Here is a 13,788-nt window from a genome sequence, read left to right on the forward strand (position 1 = left end):
ATAAATGCATTAATTTTTTGACGGAACGCTGTCGGTCCCACTGAAAGTGAAAATGGGTATCGCTGCCCCATACACTCTCAACAATACGGTTTGTGACAGCATGAATCTTGAATGGTGGAGCAGGAGTGGTGAAGCTCGTGTGAGTTTTTTTTTGTTAGACACCGAGGCAGGGATGTGCAAATGCGAAAGAAGGTGTCCGGTAACTTTTGCTGAACACGTGGTTTTTAAAAGATGCAAGCCTCAGCTAGCAAACAAAATATGTCTCGCCACGGGCAGTAAGCTTTATTTCAGTGTTAGTTTTGTTGAAATGTTTTGCACCTTGCAGTACAAGCACGCTCAAGAGGAGCGTGTAGGTGAACATGAGAGCCTAATGCACTTAGTGTCTGCCGGTGCGTATGTTCAAAAAAGTCTGAAATTATTAGCGCAATCGGCCGTGGTGCTGGGACGGGACAGCTGTGGACCTCATTGGTGGACAAGCGCACTATTTTCTACATCTCCCACGCAGCAGGATCTCATGGGAAAGTAGCAATGTGGGTGGCATAGATAAATTCGGGCTAGATAGCCGTTTTACCTAGGCGCCACCATACCAATATGGCATCAAAAAGAACCTTCCTTACTGGCTTCCAATCAAGTGTAGTTGAGAATAGGGCCCTGACTTGCTCCAGGCACCTTGTGACGTGCACTTTGCCACGAGAAAAATGGAAGGGAAATAGGAGAGGGAAATGCCAGCCTTAATTATTTCTCAGCAAACAAGGCATCGTTGGCCGTCAAACAAAAAGCCTAGGGAGCTAGAAACATGGCATTTTAGTTAAAGCACAATCTGAAATGTCACTACGTGAATAACTTTCCACAAATAATTCGCACAAAAGTTATTCAGCCTTTAGTGTTCCTTTAACCGTGACCTTGCTGTACAGAATGGCTTGGTTTATTAAAGCCATGTACAAATTGCTTGAATTTGTTTGTTTTTTTATTCCAGGGCACATTTTTTGTTACTTATTGTTTGTACATTTAATAAAAACTAAAACTTATTCAAAATAGCTCAAAGACCTGGTACAGACAGAGCACACTAAAAGGTTTCATATAGAATTACAACAGTATGTTCAGAAATGTTAAGCTATGCAAATATTTTCTTAAGCCTAGGCTGCATGTAAATTATGCTGATGCACATAATGAAACACTGCAGTGAAAATCAGGCTGGATGGATTTAATCAGCTTTGGAGTGCACACTTGTAAAGAATAACTTAATCCATGACAATGCAGGGCCTAATTCTGTGTACTGGACGGGGCTCCTTTGTATGGTTTATGAATGATGCAAGTCTGCCAATTGGGAAGGGAACTGGGCAGCGTACCTTTATTCTCACAACAGGTTTATTTTTGGTCCGAACCTTCTAACCAACCAGAGGTACTAGCAGCCAGCTAAGCGTAGTAAGTGCAGAAACTGATATACCTTCAAGACCGATTTAGGCTGTTTTAAATTACATGTTACAATACTTCAGCTTCTCTTTATATGTTCAGAGAGTTTCCACCTGAGAAAGAAGTAACTATAAAAAAAAATTGACTCTAACATTGTTTTAAACCTCCAGTACGGCTACGGTAGGCCAATGTTAAAAATGTTTAACTTGAGTACCAACTTTTCTGTATGTTGATGCAAACTTGAGAAATGATCAATAAGTGCACATGCACTGAGTGTGCTGCCGAGAGCATCTTCTTTCCAGTATGACACCCCCTTTAGCCATGCGTTGAATGAGCATGAAGCATGACATCAAATTGTTTTGATGTAAAGTCTGCGACTTCCTTTCATTCAGGTGCATCTATGTGCAGCAAGGTAATTTTTACAATAAAAGGGGTAGCTCTTGTGACACCACACTTGAATGCAAAAAGAAACAAAAAATTGTTTAAACATGAATGTACGGTACAATGTTCATTGCGGACATGCAACAATGTGCTTCACATGTGTTGCCATTTGCACGAGGTATGGCTAACAAGGAAGATGAGGGGAAAAAAAAAAAAAAAACATCTGAACAGAGAATGCTCCTGGAAGTGTGTGCCTTGTGTGAATGCGATTAGCCTCAACCATTTTGCAAGTTTGCTCCATCCTAAAGTGCTACCACGCAGCAAAATTAAGCTCGCACAAGAGTAGTTAAGGGCTGGCCAGCTGTACCAAACGTGAAAGCTTCTAGCCCGACTACACTAGGTCCACAACATTGGAACAACACTGTAGTGCTTGAATACAGCAATTTTTCAATGTCAAGCACTCTTCACATCTCGACCGTGTCTTCAGTGTGTTTCCCACTGCTTTTGCGAAGCAGCCAAAGAAGGAGTGCTCTCAATTTGACCTTCCAGCTGAGCAGGATGGAGGGCTTGTTGGAGTGAGGGGGAGGGGGCTATCGGACTTTCAAACCGAGGAGGGTGGAGGGACGGGAAAGGGTGCGGAAGTGATTTTAGCTTGTCAACGCAAGTCTGTTGTTGCACACGGCCATGGAGCAGGAAACAAGACAAGTGGGGAAACTTCGCTTCCTAGGGCGGCCAGATAACATTGCAAGCGTTCGGCAGCATTTGTTGCACGCGAAGAAAGTGCGCCGTTGCCACGATCGGCATTTACCTGCACAGTCAAAACGTTGCCAGGGTGCTCTCATCTTGCCCATCAGGTGCCACTATCATATCCATTGCTGTCACAGCTGCAAAGCTTTGTAGTCTGCATTATTTTTCATTGTGACATTATCTGGTCGCTCCCCACGGTTCGCTGCAATGGGTGTTTCGCCTCCTTTAGTCTTGCTCTGTGCACACGGCTCTCGAGGAGCTTGATTCTTACCAAAATGCCCCGCCCGAAGGAGCTGCTCACCCAGGCAGAGTCCTCGGGAGCACAAATGTAAGTTTGCCGAGGCTGCTTGACACCATCATGTCGCCATGACCCCAGGGGCTCGCACTGCCATACAAGAATTGACACCAAACACCATAACACGAGCCAAGAGCTGCCCGAACAGCGTAACAAGAGGATGCCATTCTGGAGCAGCGTTGAGGGGTCGATGAGTGGTGTGGGCGGCTGTGTACCCCTGCGTGGCCGCAGACGGCCACTTTGAGAAGCACTTCACTGACAACCCATTCAGGACCTTGAGTGGAGTTTGTGTCTGGCTGTGGTTCTACTTGGACGTTGACCTGATTCATGGTGTCATTCGAGTACCAAACAAAACGCTTTGCACTGCGCTGCACTCAAATGGAGTTATGGCTGCCTTACTATTGAGAAAGATTGTATTTTGAGCATTACTGAGTGCAGTGCATAAAGCGCTGAGCATTCGCCCAATGTTTCCTTGATATGCTTTATTGAGAACTTCACTAGCGCTGCACGAGCCTGGCATCTACAGAGGAGCATCAGCCAGTGCTGCAAACTTGTTGGTCTGGAAATGGTCTTCCTCCTCCTCCTCTTCATCTTCCTCGTCACTGTCTTCATCCCCGCTTCCTTCTTGCTCGCTTTCAGAGGAAGCACCTTTCTCTGGGGGCTCCCCACGAATTCTTGCCAAGTGGGCCAGTAGAGTGACGTCTTCTGCGGAGTCTGCACGCATGCACAAATCCTCGTTGTAGCAAAGCTGATCGGGAACAATTGTTTCAAGCAGGTCTCACGAGGTGCCTCGGCATAATGCAGGGCCCACGATTTCAACACAGTTGCACTCAAAGATTTCTGGTATATTCTAATTAAAGAAAACTTATCTGTGCAAGATGTTGCCCAGTTTTACTCATTCTCGCAGACAAGCACAACGAGCTTATGAGCCACAACGAACGGATCACGTTTTGTGTCACTTTGTGCAACAGAGGGCAAAGAAGAGGCCCGACGGTCATCCCGGGTTTGTCCAACAAGGCTGTTTAATTTTTGATGAAGGTAGGCCCACACACCTTTGCTTTGTGAGTAGCCTTGTGGCCGGAATGCAAGGCAGAGTGTACGTCCATCCAGTGCCATGCGCAGCAGGCTGTTGGCTGCCCGGTACGCATCAGGCCGACCTGCCTTGGCCGTCAGGTAACCTCGATCCAAGGCCCAAGCTGCAGCAAACAAAAAGCAACCACGAGGCCTCAAATGCCACGCCTTCCAGCACTGCTCGGGGAAGGAAACCTTTTCACACGAGTTTGATGACGTCATACAAGCTATGTGCTATGTGTACAAACAAGCCCAGAGAGAGTGGTAGAAAAAAAATTCTTTAACAGGGCTGGCCATGGCAAATGCAACTGCACATGCAGCTCCCTACGGTTCTGCCTTGGGGCGTCCCTTCAGAGCCTTCCACACTTTCCCCAAAAGTAAAAACTGTCAATGCTGCTGTTCTACTATAATCAGGTGACCATCTCCGACATTTTCTTCACCTGCCCCATCTTGTTTCACAATTATCAAAACAACCCACTTATTTTACAGTTTTTGCTTGCTACAAAACAAGCAGACAAAGCAACATTTGGAGCATATACTTCAGTCATGCGTATGGATGCCATACAGGACAGGCTTGTTCTGTAGGACAAATTACAGCTGGTAAATATGATGAAACTCGTTATATCAAGCACACAAAGTGATTTAAAACGTTCTACCACATACCCAGGTGATGCAAGTAAGAGACAAAACACTTTCCTGTTTCAGTTATCACAATGAAGCATGCTATGCCAACCATACTTGATTTGCATTGGCACATTTCTTCACCATGAAGAGACAGTGAGCTGATGCAATCAGCACCAAAAAGTCTATTTCCAGGCTGGCTAATTATAGTACTGCAATTACTGAAACCTGGTTCCCACTTAAAAGCATAACGGTAAATGTTGAATGACCCTCCTACATTGGCCCGCACTGTTATTTTCTTGTACTAAACGGTTATTATTCATAAAACATCCTGCCTTGTTTTCGCACTTTCCACCACAGTAATATTACTGCATAATATTACACTTTACTACAATAATACGTTATTTTATTGCATTGATATTACATTGTATTCTGCTGACAATACGTCACTACCGAGATGATTTGCTTAACTGCGACTATTCTGGTGCTTTATTAACATCATGACAGAAGCTGTACAAAGACAAACGTCAATGCTATAATGGAGTATTACATCACATGCGCTGCCAAACAACAGCCACAAGGCAGCCCACAACTGGTTCTACAATGCTCACACGCTAGCATACCAATGATGCTTCCCCTGTAGCACGAATCCCTGCAATACTTTCGCTGATTAGTTGCTCTGCGTTAGCACAGGAACTGCGCTCTCCCAGTCTTGCTTGAGCAGCATGCGCTCTCAAGGTGAGAAAATAAGTTTTATATAATATAACAGTAGAAAAAATGGAACATTGAAAAGAAGTGACGTAAATAAGTAAGTGCTAACTAACAACTGTGCACTTCATAAGAAAAGGTGGGAAATACAGACGGAAAGGCGAGCCTTTTTCGTTTACTGTTTTTCTTTGGTCCCCTGCTCATGCTCAGTGCTGGCCTTTTTCGTCTATATTTTCCACCCTTTCTTATGAAGTGCACAGTTGTTGGTCAGCGCTTGTATACGACCCTTCTTTTCTGTGTCCCGTTTTTTGTGCTGTTATGTTCTAACATGTACCCACTCGCCCAACTACAAGCGTCCCTGAAAATAAGCTTTCTTTCCTCCATGCCCGCTCTCCTCATTATCATGTGAGCCAGGGTGGTGCTGCCACCTAGGCGAGTGCACAGAAAATACCCACACAATTAGCCAGCACACCAATGAGTAAAGGTGATGACCTCAACAGTCGCGTAGCTGACTGCACCAATAATCTCTGACGTTCGCAGTTGGTTGTCAGATATATAGACACTGGCAGTAAAACAGACGATAGCGCCAGTGTTACACGCACAACTAATTTGACTACATTAGCACTACGTGCCAAAACACTTGTTCAACACTGAACCGAAGCAGCCTGTGGTAGTGAGACAAGTTGTTTTATGACGTTAGTTACCTGGATTTTGTGTCTTTTCAAAGCAGAACTCACTACATGCAATCATTTACTCTCATGGGTTTTTTTCTTAGTTTTTTCTTACTGTTTTTTTTTAGAGAAATGCTTAGAGAAACTATGCCAGTCCTTTTGCACCACTGGCAATTTGCAACGTCAAAAAACGTAGTGCAGAAGAATATATTACTAGCTAATAATATATTTTTATTAATAGAGTGGAAATCTTGCTGATACGTCACCCGGACTTACGACGACCCACTTATGACGGATCACCATGGTCCCGGCAAACTCCCCATAGAAACAGTGCATTAAAAACCCCGATGGTATGACGCTCGGGTGCACGTGGTCTGCTTTATACAACGGACCCTTCGCTTCACCACTTCACCACCTTGTCCCGACCTTCTTTATTCTTAAACCCCCAATTGATGCTGCTTGATGTGCAAAGGTCCGCAGGCGGGCATGACCACTTGCTGAACAGACGCAAGCAAGCAGGCGGGTACTGGCACGTGGGAGTTAACTTGTGGCGGCACCATGTGGCAGAAGTACACCAACACGCCAGCCAACTGTAAGAAGTCGAAGTTCAGGTGGCAGGCAGACTATAAATTTGAAGCTCCCACCGAGCCGCCGCCGAACGCGAAAGCACACACGACGCAATCCCACGGCGATGAACGAACAGCCGCTTTCCCCACCCGCTCGATCCAAGTGTCTTCCTTTCACGACGCTCCGTCTCCCTATATCTCTGTTCTCTGCTTATTTTAGTGTCTTTCAAAGCTGCGTTGTAACTCTGCTCCTTCCTTTGCTAGAGTGCCTCAATTCACGCGCGTCCGCCGCGAGGGTGGAGACATGTATATGTTGGCACCACTATTTTCGCCGCCGAAGCAAGTCACTGTAGCAAGACTGCCCTATAATTTTTGCCGCAACACAGTTTACTCACGAAGTTTGAATCATTTATTTCGCATTGCGGGGTCTAGGTAAGGGAAACGAAAACAGCTATGTGTTGAGCATCTTGACCCAATAGTAGTGATGGCATGGGACCGACCGTTCAGAGGGTGTCTCCACCCTGTATAGCAATGTCGTTTTTTTTTTTAATCGCCGCCTTGTACTATCTTTCATTTCACTTGGCCTTGGCAGTTTCACACTCGCCTTATCCCCTCTCAATTTGCTCAACCACGTCGGCCTTTTGTCGTGCATGCAAGGCGTGGGGCTGGCGGGCTATAAATAGCGCCGGACGGCACAGGTATCGCGTAGCGCGTGACGCTTGGCTGGCGGGCTAGCTAGGACGCCATGGAGGGGAGGGGGGCACAACATAGGCGTTGCCTTTTTTTTACACTGGGAATTTCACGTAAAGGTTTGCAAATCACATGACAACGCGCTAAATATAGTTTAAATGTGTTCTTAGCCCACCTGTCGCGTGGGACAGTCATTTACCCGCACCCTGGTCGTACGACACCCCGGTCATGACGCTTTCTAACGGTCCCTTGAAAGTCATATTACAGTTAAACGTCGATGTAACGAACTTCAATGTAACGAAACCCTCGATGTAACGAACCACGCAAATTTTCGTAACTTCAAGTGTATGCACACCATGTATTTTCACCCTCTGTGCAACGAAGTCCCATTTGCCGGAATTTCAACGTAACGAAGTTTCATGGAAAACTTGGCACGAAATTTAAGTTGTAGAGGTATATTTTTGGTGACGCAAGCGCCGAAAAGGGGTCTCAATAAAACGCGAACGGCAACACGGGCCACCCAATGCAGCGAGCCACGGAGTCTGTGAGCGAGCCCCTTGCCTACAAACTGCGTGGCGTGCATACACGGCTGGCACACTGTTTCTGTTTCTGTCGGAGCTTAAAGGAGCCATGAAGAGAAAACAAAAGTTTGTTTTATTCGAAAGATTAGGTGTTTCATAGTACCCCAAGCGCTTTCCCGGAAGCAAATGATGCTTTATTCACTGCTAAATAAGGCAATTTAAGCCAAAATTTTAAATCTCCCGCTAAAATTGAACATTCCGTGACGTGTACAATGGCGTCATAGAGCCGGTCCATGAAACAGATACTTAGTATGTCGACTCCATATAGCACCCACACGCGGGAGTCGATCGAGACGGCGGCCATTTTAAAAATACTAGTAAAACCTAGTGCACCCGCAGCCCTAGTCATGGAATCGCCTGATCCGGAGAACAAAACTCTCGCCGAGGAGCTCGGGCTTGCATTTAACAACCTCACACCACAAAAACGCTCAATGCTTCTAAGTGCACGAGCGGCAAGAGTTGTGGGATACGCGGTGGACGGGAAAGCGACCATTCCGCGATAGCCACAACAGACGAACGCCCAGCCGTCGGCACCGCTGCCTCGTCAGCCCCGTCGCGACGGACGAATATAGACTGGTACGTATGTGCCGTATTTTGATTACGGTTAATAATAGTTCAATTTCAGTAGCAGTATCACTTATGCCAGTTGGCCGGTGTCGTGTATGGAAAGCCGTTCGCGCGAGCTCTCTGCTTCGACCAGAAAGATACGAGCGTCAATGCGCGGTGTTTATGGCATTTTTTTCCCCAAGGTCAGAGCGATTTGACGAAGTCGGCAACGAGCGCCAGCATGTTCCAGGAGTGAGCTAACGTAAGGGTCCCTGCCGTAACTGAACAAACTGAAGTTTTCAGTGGTTGTAAACTGGAAACGAGCTCGTAACGACAGCAGCAAACCAACACCATTCGAAACTTACGCGACGACTGGCACTATCTCGTCGCTTCTTGCTGTTCCTTACTCCCCTCGTTTCTATTTTTACCTTTGCTGGTTGGCGATATGACGGCCAACCTCCTGTGAAGGGATTACGATACGAAGCAAGGTCGCGGCTGTGCGTGCTGGAACGGTTCGTTGGCCCCGAAGAGCCTCGAACCCGAAAATTCGTCTGCGCGACGGCGAGATGTCGAGCTCGGCCGGCGCGCTAGTTTCGTACGCATTGGCGCACACGCTTGCGAGTTCGTTCGGACCTTCAACCGTTTACTCCACCGTTCTTTGTCATAAAAAGAATGTGCAGTATGTTTCACGGGCATTTAGCTCGCTATGCAAGCTGTAAGCCCTGCCTAACATGCGTTTGCTTTTGCCGGCCTCCGCCAATCGCAGAGCTTAGCCCATGTGACGGCATAGGTTCTGTTGCGGGAAATGAGCTGGTGGGTCGCATGACCATTCCCGTTTTTCCTAATTATGTAGCTTATTTGAGCGAAGTTTGCGTTATAAGTGGTGTCGTTATGGTTCTAACGAGGCAATCTTTCGAATGAACCAAACTTGTGTTTTCTCTTCATGGCTCCTTTAACGTCTACGCGGACATCAGCGTGAACCGCATGGAGCGTTTTCTCTCCGCAAAAATGCAAAATGCGCCCCGCAAGCCACAGGCGCGCTGACGCAGCCGCGAAGACCACCCGCACGATGTGGGTAGCTCCATCAACCGCTTTTAACCGCTCGCTGAAACGCAACTCAAGGGGAAAACAAGAGGGGCATGTGAGAAAAAAAGCGGATAACGTGGGCGAAATTTTCACTGTAAAAGGTCATACGCGCCTTACGAAAGCGCCCATCAAATATCCTCCGCGGTGGTAAGCCTAATCGCCTCTGGCGGGGTCGCCGCCGCCGCATGCCGCCGCTTTGCGCTTCGTTCCGAGTTCACTCATGCTGGTTGGGTTTCATCGTTCCAGCAAGCATTTGTGAATCTTTATGAGCCTTGCGCACGCGTTTTTTTCACACCTGCCTCCGCGACTGCGCGCCGGCGGAGGAAGCGACTCGCGCGGCGCGCGGCAGTGGGAGGAGCCTGACCAGTTTCGCCAATGGGGAGGCGCGCACCCTATGGCGGGAGCTTCGAAGCGCTTGGGGATGCCGGCTGGCCAGACGATTAGGCTTACCGCCGCGGAGGATATTTGATAGGCGCTTTCGTAAGCGGCGTGTATGACCTTTTATAGTGATAATTTCGCCCACATTATCCGCTTTTTTTCTCGCATGCCCCTCTCGTTTGTCCCTCGAGTTGCATTTCAGCGAGCGGTTAGAAGCGGTCGCTGGAGCTACCCACATCGTGTGGGTGGTCTCCGCGGCTGCGTCAGTGCGCCCGTGGCTTGCGGGGCGCGTTTTCGAGGGGAGAAAATGCTCCATGCGGTTCACGCTGATGCCCGTGTAGACGATTAAGCTCTGATTGAAAGAGAACCAGCGCGCCAGCCGTGTGTGCGAGCCACGTTTTTTTTTTTTTGCAGTAAACGCTTCACGGGATAAACACTTCATTATAATTACGAATTTCAATGTAACGAAACTTCAATGTAACGAAGTAAATTACGAATTTTACCAAATTCGTTACATCGAGGTTTAACTGTATCGGGGTTCCACTGTATATTAAGTTCCACTGCATATTAAGTTAAGAACAAGACTTATCAAGAGCAGACATGTCAATTAGCTTGTGCATAAAAATATGGGACCCAGAAATAGGCTCCTACATCCATCAGTGACAATTGTGTGCCTGACAATAGTGACCTTGCATGCTTGACAATAATGTTTGCAGCTACTGCCTGTGTACACTTTCCAGTACCCACCACAGAAAATGGAAAGTCGCTGGAAGTCACTGCTTAACTGTAGTCCCTTTTCGTATGTCCTTTGCACGTCGCCATCCACTCAATCATGTTAGTACCAACCAACCAGCCCCCTCAGGTTGCTCCTAGACTTGCCTTCACAAAGGTCAAATGCCGACCAGGCCTTGTGGCTGTCGCCAGCGCCATCAGGTGGTTGCAGCCTCAAAATAGTCGGTAGGTCCAGTCGCTCAGCTAAGAACTGGATGGCTGAGTAAGGCTCCCTCAGCTGAGCTATGGGGAAGCAGCCAGTCAACACCTGCGCATGACAAAAATGTCTTGTCAAAGATCTTTTACACGTTTTAGACCTGACACACTTGGCAGAATGGCATGCTCGCACATTTCCAGAAGTCACTAAAAGAGGGCAATATTATACGTGCTTCAAGACTTCTCCAATGCTACCACTGAAAAAAGAGCAGGAATGTATCCTCACCTTGTACTACCGCGCAGCAAACAAGGGCAGGACGCACAAGCACTCTTTGCCTTTGTCTTTCTTTGTTGCCCAAATTGCCACATTACTCGACATGAATATACCAAACAACTGAGAGAACGGGAGAGAGAGTTACCAAAAACATCAGAAAAGCAGACCACTACAAGTTGCCACTCTTGGCATCGCTCTCGATAAAAATGCTAATCGTGCTTTTCTGCAGGTGGTGCACAATTTTTTTCCCTGCAGTACCAACTAGTCCAACAAAGGTGCTTTCTTTCCTTCAAGCGCCTGACACCTCTTATAACAAAAGAATTGAAACTTACTTGACACCAAGAGTATACACACGCAAGAAAATGTTTGAACAAACTTAGCATGGAAATGTGTGTGGTTGCCGCTTGTTTAAATTGATGACAAGCTAAATAAAGAGAATGATCAATTTTTATCTGATGCTGGTAAGAATGCTTTTAATGCTGGATACGTACATGAGGTAATTTTTTTGCAAAGCAGGGTAACAAGCAGCGCAAAATACAAGGCCAAAAGCTTATGGCCAAAAGTTTCTTGCCCACCACCCAAGTAAAAGTCTGGGCATTAAAAAGCACCTGAATCACAATCATGTGGTTCGGTTCGCTTCTATAAAGCTACACATAATGCGCAGACTGAAAAACGCACTTCTACAACAGTCAGGTCGGGGCCAGTGGCACAGCTTCAGGCATGGCAACCATCAGGTCCACAAGTGTTCCAGCTGTTTTGGCTCCAACTCCAGAATGTTTGACTCGGTGCCACAAGCATTCCAGCTATTCTGCATTGCGCTCAAGAATGTTCGCCTAGTAAGAAGGTCTTGAACCACAAGTTTGGATGGTGCACTTCTGAGAGAATTGCTGCCTTTGTCTCTTAATGTCTTACCACACAATCAATGCCTTTCCAAAGAAAATTTTACACATAAAAATGAACTTTCAAAGGTTCCATGTTCGCATTTTCACGACAGTAACAGCAAACTCACTTCTGCCTATAACGGTAGCCAACATCTGCAGATTATAAGCAGTGTATTCGAAATGCAGCGGATCTGGCCTGTCTGAGCAATGAAGGCACACCAAAGTGGCCTTTGTCACCCACCTTTTAGTCAAAGAAAACCATAAGTTTCAGTCAAAGGAAACGAGAAGTTTCAGTAAAAAAACGCTGTCACTGACTGTGCCACCAAATGGGCCCTACTTCTCACTATCAATTCAACAGAGCTTCTGAGCCTCAGCCAGAGATCAGTCTGCAATGTTATGACTGAGGCTGGCAAGAGTATAATTTGTATCAGTAATGCTGCACTATGATTAGCCAACATTTCTTCAATGCACGGTGGCAAACGCAGCCAAACACCAACAGTATGTTTTCCACAGGATAGCAACAACAAGAAATTATGCATGAAAAATTGCCCCAGCAGAGCTTAAGCACATAGTTAAAACTCGTACTAACAATCCTGGCGGCCATGAAAAACTGAATAGAACCACCATTTATTTGCATTCTTATTTGGGATATTGGCAGAAGTGAACGTAGATTTGCAGTAGAGTGTTACAGCGCAGCAAAAGTTATATCAACGTTGTTTCGGCTCACTCTTTTACCTTGCCACAACAAGATTTTGCCACAACATTTTAAAAAGTTCCCACAATACCAGTCTGCAGTAAAACCAGGTGAGAATTGGAATGCACTCTGACTTTCCTCAGAAAAGCTGTTTCCTTCATAAAATTTGCACTATTCTGTCATTTCAGAACAACCTTTTGATAAGCGCCACTTGGTTTCCACATGTGAAAACGTCTTCACGCGTGACCATTTGCCTTAAAAATAACTACTGCTGGGATACACTTTTACTACACCCAGAAGTTAATTTCTGCAGCCACAAATTACCGTCAATGAAATGTTTGGATTGTTCGCTGAGCTAGGAATCTGCTCCCAGATTTACTCCAAGAAGCCGTACACAATGCGACGGCCCAACACTCCTGCAAGGGGCCTTACCTGCAGTGCCTTGGGCTGCAAACTGGGAAACACCAGTCCGGGACAGTCGCAAAGGCGCACATTTTCCGTAAGGAAAATGGTCTGGAAATGCTTGGTGTGGCCTGGGGTGCGTGATACGCTCACCACTTTGCGCCCGACCAGGGCATTCAGCAGGGACGACTTGCCCACGTTGGGTTGCCCTACGGATGGGGGAGAGCCGGAGGAAAGAGGACACTCCATGTAGGACGCGGTAGTTAGACCGGTGACAAAACTGGCGCCTCGAGTAAGCGCCACAGTCTTGAATGGACAGTTCACAGCCCAAGCAGATACACGTCTGCTGCCACTGTTGCCACTGCCTGTCCCCCTGAAGCACTTCGTGACACTGGCATAGAAACAAATTGATGGCAATAATGCACACTTACTTTCTGTTTGCCTTAATGAGTACATCGCTTATGTATACACGAGACGTTCCTTAGAGAAATCTCTTCTTGCATTCACGTGCTCTGAAAGTCACAATGAATAACCGGGCAACTTAGATGCACGCTGGCCAAAGCCATCTGCATGCACTGCAACCCCATCCGCTCACTGCCCTGGTCTGTAGCAGTACTGACGACACATGAATCTTATTTTTAACATACTGCATGCACAAAAATGCAAAATATGGGTGTCAATAAAGGCATTCTATGACAAATATAAATGCACACAAAGTGTTGAGATAGAAGTAGCTGAAAAAAAAAAAAAAAAGTGACCTGCAGACTAACTCCTAGTGGTGCACTGTGAACACCATGTAAAGAAAGCTTTATACCAGTGTCACAGGAGAATGAAGCTAGACAAGCCTGTAGCTTTT

At 46.6% G+C, this 13,788-nt stretch overlaps 1 protein-coding gene across 1 annotated transcript in view; it reads right to left on the reverse strand.

Annotated features, from left to right (window-relative positions):
* Positions 1–3,303: 3,303 nt before the first annotated feature.
* The window catches only part of Ns4 (Nucleostemin 4), a 31,193-nt gene continuing 20,708 nt past the window's right edge, over positions 3,304–13,788 (reverse strand). The window contains exons 9-12 of the mRNA XM_077679874.1: positions 12,963–13,141; positions 10,634–10,793; positions 3,889–4,032; positions 3,304–3,550 (exon numbers count right to left, since the gene is read on the reverse strand). Coding sequence (XP_077536000.1) covers positions 3,357–3,550; positions 3,889–4,032; positions 10,634–10,793; positions 12,963–13,141 — 677 coding nt within the window. The 3' untranslated portion in view covers positions 3,304–3,356. The remainder of the gene's footprint in view (positions 3,551–3,888; positions 4,033–10,633; positions 10,794–12,962; positions 13,142–13,788) is intronic.

The sequence above is a fragment of the Haemaphysalis longicornis genome, unplaced genomic scaffold, assembly GCF_048455015.1.
Source record: "Haemaphysalis longicornis isolate Haplotype H1 unplaced genomic scaffold, Haemaphysalis longicornis Haplotype H1 scaffold_1, whole genome shotgun sequence".
NCBI classification, from domain to species: Eukaryota; Metazoa; Arthropoda; class Arachnida; order Ixodida; family Ixodidae; genus Haemaphysalis; species Haemaphysalis longicornis.